Source organism: Sphaeramia orbicularis, chromosome 12, assembly GCF_902148855.1.
Source record: "Sphaeramia orbicularis chromosome 12, fSphaOr1.1, whole genome shotgun sequence".
NCBI classification, from domain to species: Eukaryota; Metazoa; Chordata; class Actinopteri; order Kurtiformes; family Apogonidae; genus Sphaeramia; species Sphaeramia orbicularis.
The window spans coordinates 34147640-34162074 of record NC_043968.1 but is presented as its reverse complement, the minus strand read 5'-3'; the positions used below and the strand labels follow the sequence as shown (position 1 = coordinate 34162074).

Genomic DNA, 14435 nt, shown 5'->3' with positions numbered 1-14435 from the left:
ATTAAACCAAAATACTAAACCTAAAATGATTACCTTAAATTACAAACCATTTACTCCATTTTCCTCAGTTCCTAATATATTATTATTATTTGATGTATGTTGTGACTGATTCCTAAGCTGAATATTGTACTGTCTTATAGTTATAGCTGGACAGTATGGACGAAATATTAAATCTTGATGTTTTTTCAATGTTATGGATGATTTATGATTTTAACTGATTGTTTTCTGGCTACATGAACTGAATACAAAACATGATTCAAAAATACATTCTTTACAAAAATTGTATGGAATATATAACTGGTGAAATAATATTATAAATATATAATGTAAATAGTAATATATTACAAGAGGCAAACAGGTGGCAATTATACTTTTCTTTTTTTTCTTTTCTTCAGACAAGGTATAGTTTTTAGATGTTACCTGCTTGACAGTTTCGACTGTGACTCCAGTCTTCCTCAGAAGTGTCATCTGACGTGCTGCTGATGTGTCATTTATCAGCTGGTCGGCTCGACGGACCAATCACACACCTTTCGCACACCTGGGATTCCCTCCTCCAGAGACCACCCAAGGCGGGGGAGGTGCAGTCGGCTCGATGGGCTCTGATTGGTCCGTCGAGCCGACCAGCTGATAAATGACATGTCAGCAGCACGTCAGATGACGCTTCTGAGGAAGACTGGAGTCATAGTCAAAACTGTCAAGCAGGTAACACCTAAAAACTATACCTTGTCTGAACAAAAGGAAAAAAAAGAAAAAAGAAAAGTATAATTACGTTAACAGTAGACAAAATGAACGTCATTAGCCTCAAACAGGTTGCATTTTGGATTTTTTTTAGCAAGAAAACTCCAAAGAAAGAATCTTGATTTTGCAATTTAGGCATTTTCAGAAGAAAAATCCATAATTAATCAAATTAATTTGGGAAAAGTCCAGCCCTACTTTGAGTTATGCTCTTCCAAATAATCGTTTAGACAGGATGAAATAAAAATGATACTCTTAAAAGCCTTTATGCAAAGTGTGATTACTCTGAATTCTGATTTGACTTTGAATTTGTTGATCGCTGTATGTCTAATAGTGCTGTGTCCGTCAGTGTATCTTCAGAAGACTATATGATCACTAGGTATCACAAAGCTTTCCTTCACAGACTTATGTGGGATCTTACACAAGAAGAGCTACATTAGACACAGTACTTCCTACCTTTTCCTACCTTCAGCTCACATATTCAGTCACATGAACAAAACACTAAATCTCACAGCACAGATGTAAGAAAGAAAATGTGTAGAGGGATCAGACATAATAAATAAAAAAGGCACAGATTAAAGAAAAAAGACAAGGGTCAGTGATCATGTGGCTTAAAATAAACAATGAAGGTAACGTGAGTGCTCTATGGGTTTATTTCAACTTTGACCTTTGAACTGTGAGTAAAAAGATGGTTTCCAGTCTGATTTCAGTCCAGCATAATTCGCCCAACTAAAAAACTGAGTTTAACCTGAGCTCTTTAGCAAGACACAAAACAAGAGCAACAATCAAAAGTAACAAATGAAATGTCTATAGGCACAGTTACAATGCTACATCTGTCCAAGCCCCCTTGGTTTTGTTGTATGTTTCTATGCATTTGTTCATACAAATTGACAAAGTCTCAGTTTTATTTTACTTCATTGATTTCACAGATAGTGATTTGCAGTTTACATTTACATTTAATCTGTAGATGTGTGAAGGGCAGTGTTATATCTTCACTTTAGTTCAGTTTTTGTTGAAGTATTAAGGTGATAAGAGGAACAAATGGACCTTGAATTTGTATGAGTTAAATTTCAGGTATACCGCGCATATGGTATACCTGCACAAACACATATTTCTCATATACAGCCATATATGAACATACAAACAAAATAGTACTTACTGATAATGACAAATAAATCAAATTCACAACATAAAGTCAAAAGGAGGGGGCATTAGACTGCTTGCTTACAGAGAATTTATGAAGAGTTTGTCTCAGACTGCCTTCTGAATGCTGCTCCAGTTGACTAAAAGTAAAGCCTTACTTTCTTTTACATGTTTTTCCAAACTTAGAAAGGAACAATATTGAGTGTGAAGTAAATATTCTTCCATTTTGATTAAATACACATCATATGTGACCTCAGTCATACACAGATGTACTCTGGGTGTCACTAGCATCATGCTCTGCATTAACATGCTTCCTGCTGTTTGTCCCTGTGGTCAGATGTTGTCAAGAGATGAATAATGTCAGACATTATGAAGGCAGACCATGAGACTCCCTCTGCAATGGTGATATGACTGGAGGAGGTTAAAATCACAACCAAAGACTACATGATATAAAATAAGCAGCTGGTGCTCCTGGGATGGTAGGGTAAAAAAACAACAGTAAAAGGGGATAAGTGACCCTGGGTCAAATTACTTTTAAGTGAGTTGAGCTACTTTAATAAAAGGGTTCTTTGTAGTTGGCTGAATATGTGATTCACTTCAACAAGAGGGTTGTTGTTTTGTTGTTACAGACAAGTGAAGGACTATATGAGCCTCCACTAAAAACTTGTTTTTCAGAGGTCGACTGCAAGATGCATACAACCCTCTATCTATGGGATGATTTTGAGTTACAGAAAAACATAATACAGCAAATGCAGTATATGTTATTCTGTAATTCAAAATAATATATATGGCAAATGCAATCCACTATATTGTTTAATTTTAAAAAATCATTTTGTTTACTTTCAACAAGTATTTGACCCAGGGCATTAGGGCTGTTTTAAGGTCTAAACTCAGTACCAGAGAGGGGTTATTGGCCTGCATGGCCAGCAATGACTCATGGTATGTCATATCAGGCTGGGCGGGCACCACCCCTCCATGCCGGGCCCAGGCACTCTGCATCAGAGACTCCAGCTGAGTGGATGACGTTCCTCCGTGTGGGAGTTCAGAGGATGGAGTGGGAGGGAGGAAGCCCTGCATGGAGGGCGGATGTCCCTGCAGATCGATGGAGAGCACTCCCCCTGATGAATCATAGAGAGCAGCAGAGGACGACTGAGGGATGGACTGAGCCGCTGAGAAGTCAAATGGAGGGACAAGTGGAGGTGGAGGAGGCGACTGAAACTCCCCTGCATCAGAGGAGGCCAGTGAGTCACTGGAGGGTTCTGGGCTTCTGTCTTTTACTGTTACATTTGCATGGTGAAGGAGAAGACTTCCTGGAGGTAATGGGAGCTCAGGACTGACATAGGAGTACAGTTCTTCTGTCACTGGCTGCAGACGGCTGTATGAGCCCGAACCCCCTGACCCCGTACTCGGGTTGTCTTCTAGAGGGAGATCCATGGAGCTCCTCCTGGCTCGATAGAGTCTGGATGCCAAGAGACTGGGGTCACCAGCAGCAGCCGCCGCAGCTGCAGCCGCTGCAGCTAAATGGAACTCAAACACACTTCCAGTAGGTGGTGGAGGGTCTGCCATTACTGGAGGTGCAGATATAGGGAAAGAGGAGGAGGATGCATGCTGTGGTGGATAGCCTCCGTCAGATGATGCAGATACGGAGCCACCAGCGGACACACCCATAGAAGGTATGGGTGGAGGAATGGGACTGTGTGCACTTATTCTTTGGATGAGGTGTGGGTGTAAGAACCCCGGCTGAGGTGGTGGCCCAGGATCGAAGCCCAAACTAGCTGCAGCTGCTGCTGCTTGCCTTTGCTGATGAAAACTCAAGTGTCCGAGTTGGTGTGCAGTCATTGGGTATCCTCCATATGCCATTGCTTCATAATGGTCCAATAAGGCAGCTTGATTTAAACTTAACCTCCTCACTGCTTCCTCATGCTCTGCTCTCAAGTCTTTAAAACCGTACAAACTTGGATCAGATTGTCCAGGGAGATGTAACGGCTCTCCGACACCAAGTCTTTGAGCAGCGGCTGCAAACCCAGGGTTTACCATGAAGAGAGAGGGGGTCTCAACCCCCTCCATGCCAGAGAATGGGTGCAGGCTGCTGCCATAGCGGGTGTAGGCGGGCTGGAAGTGTCGGGTATGTGCCTCCAGAATGGACGTGCTCTTGCGTCGTTGGGTGTTGTAGGCCTTCGGAGGGCCAGTCGGAGGAGGTGAGAAGGAAATTGGGCGCTCAGGGATGGAGGGGAAAAAAATAGTCGGTGGGTCGGGGAGAGCTGAGAGGGGGATGTTCCCTCCTGCTCCTCCTGTGCTTGTTCCTCCACTGTAGGGGTGTGGCATTGAATGCTGCTGCGACAATGAGATATAATGAGTTTGAGAATGAGACTCAGAGAATGAGAGAAAGAACCACAGCAAAGGCCCATATGAGACAGAAAAGAGGGCATCACTGAGCATTATTTCAAAACAGTAACAGAAAAGGGCCTCATATTCTCCTTCAAAACAAACAACAAAATGAGGTGGTTAAGACAAGTTATAGAAGTAATGAAGTAATGAGATGGAGCAAACAGGTTATCTCAGGACAAAAAGCTGGAGAAACAGGCAGACAGCAATAGACTGCTTCAGTGAGAACATAGAAAACAAAGAGACAAGACAGTAAAATTAGGAGACACTGAACAGACAGACAGACAGACAGACAGACAGACAGACAGACAGACAGAGGGGTATTAAATACAAAGAGAACAAAGACCAAATGCTGGCTCTGATCTCAATTATCTCCTGGCTCATCTGCACTCAGGAAAACCATCTTCATGTCACATTCTGAGCACAAAGTGCAGACAAATTACTTAGTAAGAGCTTGAAACTTTTTGATGACAAAAATAAAAAGCAAGAACGCAGCTTAAAGTATTTATATATATGTGTGTGTGTGTGTGTGTGTGTACATTTTTGGACACATAATGTTGCTGAACCTAGACCTGACCAACTGAATCAACCCCTGATCATAACACTATCTCCACAGGCTTGTACTGTAGGCACTAGGCATGATGGGTAATCACTTCACCCTCTTCCACTCCCACCTTGATGTGCTGATCACTCTGGAACAGGGTCAGTCTGGACTCATTAGACCACATGACCTTCTTCCTTCATAACACAGTCCAATCTTTATGTCCTCTATCAAACTGATCGATGTTTAAGAAATGAGGAGCTACTCATTACATCAGTTAGAGTTAAAGAACTTGATGCAGCTGAAACATATTAATCAGTGCTGTAATAATCCAAAAGAAGGATCTGAACTATTTGAGTTATGTCCAGGTGGGGCCTTTTTTTTGGCAGAGCTGTATATAATATAATATATTTATTTATAGTAATATGACTAATTCATTATTATTCCAGATAGGTGTGATGGGAGTTGACTTGAAAATGGCTGAATGTGGAAGATGCATACTACAAATACACTAACTACCTTTGGTAAATATTCACTGAGCGCATTAAACTGAGCTCCATCTCAATTCTCCTCACTTGTTCTTCCACATTTGGCTGCAGTAACTTTACGATGACCAGTACTACTATGTACTCATTTGACAATAAACCCTTACATGTTAGTGACTGAATAAGGGCCAGTTTTCTTGAGGGCAGATGCACATGGTGATCTAAGAGTGAAGGCCAACATTCTGTGTTTTAGCTGAAGACCTGGTGGACAGTACAATGACAGAAGCACATCAGTGTCTGAAAACTCACTATAATACTCTTGTATTTGTCTATAAACTCATGCAACTTCAAAAGTCAAACTGATTTTATATTGTCCAATCAGTTATCAAATCAGACTATTTGCTCAACCTACTTAAAACTCCATGTTAATATTTGCCAGAGCTTTCATGGTGTTAGAGATTAGAGTTTTTATCACTATGTGAATATTTGTATATATGAGTAAAAGATGGTGCGAAAGAAACTTTGCCATGTAAGTTCATTTTGGTCATTTGACTTTCTCATTACTACTTTCTTTGACTGGAAAATGAATGTAAGTGTTTAATTCATTTTTCTGTTTTATTACCAATCCTTTTATTCCTTCTGTGTTATCCAGTACATAATTAATGCCCAGAGTGGTATTTTTTTTAATTCCTGTAAAACACTTAAACATATCGCCTCTACTGGATTTGCGCTTATGTAGTTACACCAAGTACAAATACAGTGACATTTTTAAGTAAGTTTATTTTCTTATACTATTCATAGTCACTTGTCATGTACAAGTTCACATTAAAGGTAATTTGAAGACAAAATGATGTCTTTCTAAAAAACAGAAAGATACATACTTAAAAGTGCAACATTCATTTGACATATATAAGATTTACACTGGATAAAAGTACAAATAATTGGAAAAAAATTAAGTTCTGAATCATTGGCAACAAACATTTGATATAAATGTGTGAAATTTTAAAATAAATCCATTCTTATGTGTATCAAAGCTTAAAAAAGTACAAATGTTTCATGTAAGGTAAAAGTTCATTATAAAAAGTTTAATTTTAAATTAGAGTGGAATAAAATTATTAGAAATGCATCTGCAAATAACTAAACCAAACTGAGATTTTGTGACAATTTTGTCATAAATCCAGCAAATTCTCTGTTTCTAGCTTTAACAGAAATTATTCTGTGGAGCTTTTCTGTATTTACTAAATATAGTCAGTAGTCAAGAAAATTCATTTCTAGTATTCCATGCACTAAATAAAAGATCCTATATTTACATAAGGTCAGGACTAATGGTATTTATGAAAAGTGTGTTGATCTGTTTTATTATGTCATTTTCAGACGTGGATGTGTTCCTCATCTATCTGCCTCTGGTTTCCACCAGCGCTCTGCCTTCTGGGTGTTTTGACTGTGAACCTACGGGGGTGGAGGACAGGGCAGGTAGGCTGGCCCTCCGCTGCCTGGCCCTGGGCACAGACGGAGCAGAGTGAAGGGGTAGGACCGTCTCCAGGGCTTTGGAGAGGCGCCCAGCGAATGTGTCCCTCTCAGCTGCGAGAGGCATGCAGGGGGAGGAGGTGCTGTGGGAGGATGAGGAGGAGGACAGGCCTGGAGGAGGGGTGGAGGGCTTCTTTAGAGGTACGGCCAGAGGATGAGGAGCATGGGAAAAGGAGTAGGAGGAAGGAGGTACACAAACAGACATGCTACGACATCGACGACGGCGCAACGCAGGCTGTAGGCCGGGGTGGGAGTCATGGAGGAGGGAGGGACAAATAAAAAACAAACAAAGAATTTAAAACACAAAACTATACAATGATTAAAATACAGGAAACAGAAACAGCAAATTGACAACGTAACAGGGCAAAAATACATGGACTGTGATAAGAAACCAAAAACCAAATGCAAAAAAAGACAACAATAATTCAATTAATTAAATAAATTAAATTGCTGCAAGTCACTTGATAACACTTAAACTAAAAACATCATAAAATGAGCAACGGGCTTACTAAGAATAACAATCCTCCAAAAGTTAATGTGTAACCAACTTTGTGCTATAAATATGGAAATAAAAGAACATACCAAGAGAATACAAACACATTAAAAAAATGTTTTAAAAAAATACTAAAATGAACAAAACAATCACAGAAAAACAGAAAGCACATCAGGACAAAAATAATGCAAAACAAAAGCAAATTAAATAAATATGATTACATATTTTAACTGAATGGTTATTACAGTCTGTCTGTACATCATCCAATGGCTCCAAGAAATGACATTTACGAAGAAATGAGACAGTGGTGTAGGAAAAGAATTAAAAATATGTGAAAACCATTTTAGTTATTCAGTTAGTCTATAAACTCATTGATTATCCAGCTGAACAACAAATCAGGGCTGGCCCAGTGAGCTGGACAAGAACATTTGTAGCAAAAGGTCACCAGATGGAAAAGTCTAAGCTGAGAGCCTCCTCATCAGTCTGTAATTATGAAGAGTCGACCTCCAGCAGGCGAGGAGCTTCAGACTTCATAGTTCAGATATTAGCTTTGTTGTTTTTGCAGGGTTATGGGCGTGCAGCTTTATACACACAGAAAAAAAATCCTAACTAAACCACCTCTGCAGGTAAAGTCAGTACTTAATGTGACCTCCATTTGGATTCAGTAAATCTTCAACTGTCTGAGTGTTCTCTTAAATAATCTTGTGTTATATTACACACCTTCAGAATGTCCCTGAGGCTTTCATGGACTTTTATCTTTTTCTCTATCCAGATGATCCCATACAGCCTCTATAAAATTCTGTTTTTGTTTTTTTTTGGTTGTTTTTTTTTTACTGAATCCAAATGGAGGTCACATTAAATACTGACTTTACCTGCAGAAGCTGTTTAGTTCTGATATCTTGTGTGTGTTTCAATACTGTGCACATGTTTTCTGCATATTTCTTGTTAGAAATAAAGACACACACCCATTACAACCCTGAAAAACAACAATGATAAAGGCAGTCTAAGTCTTTTTCACAGTATTGTATGTGAGTCAGTGCAAATATCCATCTTTTTACAAGTGAAATGCATGAATATTGATGTCGATTCAACTAAAAACCAAACTTTCAAAAACCTTAACACGTCTAAAAAACTATAAAAGAAAACAAACAGGTAATATAATAACAAGTAACAATAAATAAAAGAAAATACAAGGATTTAAATGAAAAAGAAAGACCTGAACGTCAGAAATGAAGGAAAGTGTGATGCATGATGTGTGTTGTAAAGACGCTCTGACAGATTTGTAAAATCGAACTGAGCAGAACCTGAATGTCTGCCTGACGGTGTGGAATGAAACTGTCACTCACTTAGACTTTTTATCTGCTAGGTAACTACCTGAGATCCTGTCATTTGTTGCTTCGTCTCTATGGCTTCTGTGGCCAAGAAAAAAAGTCAAATACCTTCTGGTACTCCTCTTCTTCAGGTCAGAGGTGATCATCTTCAAATAGAAACCATCACCAGCATGCTTGTGTATTTAGTTCAACTCATATCTGCAGTTAGACCTGTCGACCCACTCACAAACACTGCAAATTTCAAGTCCACTCACTCCCACTCTGAAACACGGGGCAGTGCTCACTACAAAGTCATTCTAAACACATCTGTGAGTTCAGCCCTTCTCAAAGATGTGATAAACGGAGACCCGGCCCCCACACAAGTGAAACTTTTAACGTACACATGCATAATATATCGTGTCGGTGCCTTATACACTCACCATTGGCTGCGGTGGCTGAGCATAGCCGGGGTGTGGCTGTGGGGTCACGGAGGGGGTGGTGGGGTAGTGGGGCTGGGAGGAGGGGGGACAGCTGTATGACATTGTCAGCTGACCCAGGTGGGGGGAGTCTGAGGAGAAAACCGACGAACCCTGGCCGCTGTCCACACCTCCTTCAGCTGAGACAAACACACACATGTTCAGACGTTGGGGGGTCTTTCACCTGTTCATCCTGTTCATATTTAACCTGTGGGTCTTTACATTTATACGACTGAGTTCATGAAACATTATCTGTGCATGTTCAAGTTCAGCCATGTTAAAGCTGCTCTGAGATACTTTTAAGGAACATTGTTGTTATACTTTTAGAACCTTTTCAATTATTGATGGTGTTTTATGTGTATGTTCTTAGTTTAGTGGTTTATGTATGGTGTTAGAACAGACTTTTATTGTGTTTTACGTATATTTTTAGTGTGGCTGTACAGTATGATGTAGGTAAGATTTAATGCATGGCTGTGATTTCTGCTGCTGCTGTCTTGGCCAGGACACTCTTGAAAAAGAGGTTTTTAATTTCAGTGAGCTTTTTCCTGGTTAAATAGAAGTTCAATAAAAAACTAAATAAAATAAAGTTTAAATAGCTTTAGAAATAATAAAACATTACCCCAAATTTCTAACAAATATGCAAAGGAATGAATGATACTGAAAATGAAAAATAGCGTTTCTGTTTTATGCAGCTGTGTTTGGAGATGATTATTACTGTTAAGCAAAACAAATGCAATAACACCATTATCTAATAACTGTTCAAGCCTCCATGTGATTTTCTGGACTTGCATTTGACCTTTCATGTTCTGTAATATTATTTGATCCTACATGGCTGTTCTTCATTTATATATTACTTGTCACTGAGAAAACTTTCAAAGAACTTGTTTATTACGTTCAAGATAAAAAAAAAAAAACAGGTTAATCAAATCAGAAAATATTTCATATTTCTTTTGATTTTTGCCTTAAGGTTGCATACCAGCAAACCCTGATGTCTTTATGAATCACATTTATGACAAATCTTGACTTTTCACAGCTCTAGTAATTATTTCTGAAAGTATCTGTGACTTTCCAGCTGGTTCTGTCTGAACCAAACACTCTGAGATGAGTCCATGAGAGTGTAAAGTGTGAATGACGCACACAGGTCATTTGAAAAGGTGTAACTTATTCTATTGACATGCAACCAACACCATTACTGTAGATGTGTTTTATTTGATTTAAAACTACACTGTGGCACATTTCCAGTATGTGTGTGGTTCAGTGTGAACACTAATAACTCTAATTACACATATTCATCAGGCGGTAGACGTGTCTGATTATTCACAGATTTTTACAAAATACAAAGCACTACATCTGTCCTGTTGTGGAAAGAGCCATTCCAAGTACATATCCTTTATTTAACCAGGTAAAAAAGCCTCACTGAGATTGCAAATCTCTTTTTCAAGAATGACCTGGCCAAGAAAAGCAGCATAACACACACTTCCTGACAAGACAAGACATACTCTACACATTAAAAAAAACCAAAAAAAAAAACCACTTACAATCGACAGTGACAAAACACTCATTTGTGCAAGTTTAAAAATAGTTGCATTGACCAAGCTCATTGATTTCACGCTCCTCTAAAATTGCTTTAAATTCACCTACAGGGTGGGGAAGCAAAATTTACAATGAACATTTAGTTGTTTTTTCTCAGCAGGCACTACGTCAATTGTTTTGAAACCAAACATATACTGATGTCATAATCATACCTAACACTATTATCCATACCTTTTCAGAAACTTTTGCCCATATGAGTAATCAGGAAAGCAAACATCAAAGAGTGTGTGATTTGCTGAATGCACTCGTCACACCAAAGGAGATTTCAAAAATAGTTGGAGTGTCCATAAAGACTGTTTATAATGTAAAGAAGAGAATGACTAAGAGCAAAACTATTACGAGAAAGTCTGGAAGATACTATTAAAGAAGAATGGGAGAAGTTGTCACCCGAATATTTGAGGAACACTTGCACAAGTTTCAGGAAGCGTGTGAAGGCAGTTATTGAGAAAGAAGGAGGACACATAGAATAAAAAAAATTTCTATTATGTAAATTGTCTTGTGGCAAATAAATTCTCATGACTTTCAATAAACTAATTGGTCATACACTGTCTTTCAATCCCTGCCTCAAAATATTGTAAATTTTGCTTCCCCACCCTGTACAGTAAACAAGTTCAGATTGATATAGGTTGTTTTGCAGGGTGTTCCATGCAGAAGGGGCGGCATATTGAAATGCAGTCTTACCCAACTCTGTTCTGGCTCTAGAAACCACCATCAGTATGTTTTTTTAGAGTGAGATCAAATATAAAATGTTGAGTTTGTTGAATTTGCTCCTGTATTAAAGCAGGTTTTAATGTTGCTCTTACATGTGTGAGAGATGCCCGACTGCTGATAATGAAGCTGCTGCTGCTGCTGCTGTTGCTGTTGCTCCACTTCAGTGTCCTCTGTCTCTGCCTGGAGACAAACAGACAACAGCCAGGTCAAACAAGCAGAGTAAAGATAAAACTCACATTTTTTAGGTTGACAGCTAAAGTAGTGAAAATGGAGCACAGACCACCTGAACTCTGGAAACTGGATGGATTTGAGGGTAAAAAGTTTGGGTTTTTACTTCAAAGCCCACTTCTCAAACAGGCTCATTCACCTGTTGGGCTGAAGTACAGACCTGTGTGTGTGATGCTTTATGAGCTTCCTGGTGCTGAAGCTGTTGTTCTGCCTCTAGTTTCCTCTTCTCTTGTTCTTCTCGTACGAGCTGCCTTTGCTCCCGCTTCCTCAGAATCAGAGACACACGGTCCTTGATAGCTTTGGCCATCGTCTTATGGTCACCTTCAGCCACATAGCCAGACTCCACCTACACAGATCAAGTTGAGTCATGCATATATTTGTCAACAAATGTGTCCTTCATTATCAGGTCATCTCCTCCCATACGTTTACTCATCTATCCGTCAGTCATTTCCACAGTATTTACCATTTCCTGGGCAACATCTTCAGAAACGTCCTTATTCAGGTCAAAGGAGAACTCGATGGCTTCGTTGTCTCTGTATTTGCCTGAAAACAAAAAAAACAAATGTGTATGGTCGGAAAGGAAAGGAAATGGTCGGGAAGGGAAGGGAAGGGAAGGGAAGGGAAGGGAAGGGAAGGGAAGGGAAGGGAAGGGAAGGAAAGGGAAGGAAAGGAAAGGAAAGGAAAGGAAGGAAAGGAAAGGAAAGGAAAGGAAAGAAAGAAAGGAAAGGAAAGGAAGGGAAAGGAAAGGAAAGGAAAGAGAAATAAAGAAAAAGGTGAAAGTCAAACGGAAAGGAAAGAGAAATAAAGAAAAAGGTGAAAGTCAAAGGGAAAGGAAAAGGGAAAAATATATAGATGGAATAAGGAAAAGGAATAAAGAAAAAGGAGAAAAGAATAAAGAAAAGTAAATAAAGAATAGGGAATAAGGAAAAAGAAGTAAAGGAAAAGGACATAAAAGGAAATGTAAAGGCTTTAAAAATCCTTGCCTTTCAGCTTCTTGGCATCTTCTATCCTTAGCCAGAGTTTGATTGCTATCATTTCCCCATCATCTTCTTCTGCCAGTTCAACCCTGACCCCCGTGTCCTCCTGGAAAAATGCATGGTTCAACAGGATCTTTATAGCGTACCTAAAAAAAAAAAAAAGAGAGAGATCAGTCAATGATTGCTTTTTCTGGGACTTCAGCTAATGACAGAAATATATATATATTTTTAATCTTCAGACTATTATAAATATTACAAGAGCCAGAAATGTCCTGTGAGCTAATTTAATAATAAAATAGACATGGCATGTTATTTATTTCCTTGGAACCACAACATGTTGACAACAACTAGCCCCAGACTGGTCACCCATGCATTTTTCACATAGTTTCATTAAGTAATTCGGTGAATGCAGCTATGAATGTAGCAGGGTGACACACAACCACACACACCATCCATACTCTATTGTGCTGCAGGGATTAAAATAAAGAGAGGGAGTGAAGAAAGAAAAGTAAAGAGAGTATAAGAGAGGGTGAAAGTTTAGACTTGAAGTTTCTAAAGCAGTCAACAGGAGGCTATGGTGAATGTTTTGGCTAAGCCACAGCATGGGCAGAGAGAACAGAGCGCTCCTTATTTCTGACCGAGAAGCTGTGAATTAGAGCAAGAGTCAGAAAAAGGCTGATTTTCCTGTTAATTTTCTCTGCACATGCTAAGAGAAACTGGAGCTGAAATCACATCTCAAACAATGCAGGGTGATTACATTTTTACTTTTCTTGCTAACCCATAAAGACACAGCGCTACTTTTGTGCCAGTTCGCAAATGAATTTTTCTCTATATTCACCCTTTCTTAAGTGATTTATCACTGTTTATTGTAATATTATCCTCTTTATTTTGCATTTCTTCAGTAAAAAAATCAGGTATTTTTCTATATTTAATTCACTGATCATGTAGATGTTCATTAAAGCTCAGAGTAAATTCAAAAGTTATTGTATCAGAAACAGAGAAAACTGTAGAAAAAGTGACTTTTTCAGTCAAATCTCTTATTAACTCATCATAAACCCAGTGTCTTCATCCACTGTCATTGATCCATCTCCATGGGTTTTAATGATGAATCAATGTTGTAGAAGATGACAGTGTTTCCACGTTCACTACGAACGCCTCTGAATGTCCAAATCAATCAATCAATCAATCATGTGACAAATTATTACATACAGTTAAAATCAACAATTTATTTACAAGATACATTTTGTAATAGGATGCTCCCCCCCCGGGATCTGGCGTAGGTCATATGTGATGACCATGAAAAGTTGACAAATTGAATTTTACACCAATTATTTACATGTATTGATAAGATTAATGGATAACAGGTATTAAACAGTTTAGATCAGTAGATGGTTTTGATCAACGATGGATGTTTGGGTCTTTATGGGTTAATTAAAGATATTAAAAGAAATGATTGTTTGTCAAGTCAAAGTAATTTTACAGTTTTACAGTTGTGGTTATGGCTTTTGGGCAGTGAGTGTGTGTCTCACCTCTCGTCCTTGTTCGTCCTGATGCAGCCCTCTATAATTTCTTTCACCTCAGGAATGGCCACCTTGTCAAAACTGCCGGGCTTGACTCCCTGCAAAAATCACATACAGAAAATAAGATCAGAGCAGCAGTGAATACAGAGAGAAAAAAAGGAAGATATCAACCCTGTACCACTGGATTTAACAGGTCAATGTTTGATTTGCTTTTCCAGTCTGCATTTACCTCATGTTCATTCATTAATTCACTCACTGACGTTCTGTACTGACGTCAAAAACCTGACAAATTCAATCTAAAAATCTGATGA

The 14435-nt window shown here is 38.8% G+C and overlaps 1 protein-coding gene across 3 annotated transcripts in view; it reads right to left on the bottom strand.

Moving 5' to 3' along the window:
• Window positions 1–14435, bottom strand: part of wnk1b (WNK lysine deficient protein kinase 1b) — a 122390-nt gene that overhangs the window by 35832 nt on the left and 72123 nt on the right. For all 3 annotated transcript variants that reach the window (XM_030150377.1, XM_030150378.1, XM_030150379.1), the window contains exons 6-13: window positions 14134–14222; window positions 12611–12750; window positions 12091–12170; window positions 11788–11973; window positions 11492–11579; window positions 9060–9235; window positions 6743–7051; window positions 2776–4212 (exon numbers count right to left, since the gene is read on the bottom strand). In XM_030150377.1, coding sequence (XP_030006237.1) covers window positions 2776–4212; window positions 6743–7051; window positions 9060–9235; window positions 11492–11579; window positions 11788–11973; window positions 12091–12170; window positions 12611–12750; window positions 14134–14222 — 2505 coding nt within the window. The remainder of the gene's footprint in view (window positions 1–2775; window positions 4213–6742; window positions 7052–9059; window positions 9236–11491; window positions 11580–11787; window positions 11974–12090; window positions 12171–12610; window positions 12751–14133; window positions 14223–14435) is intronic.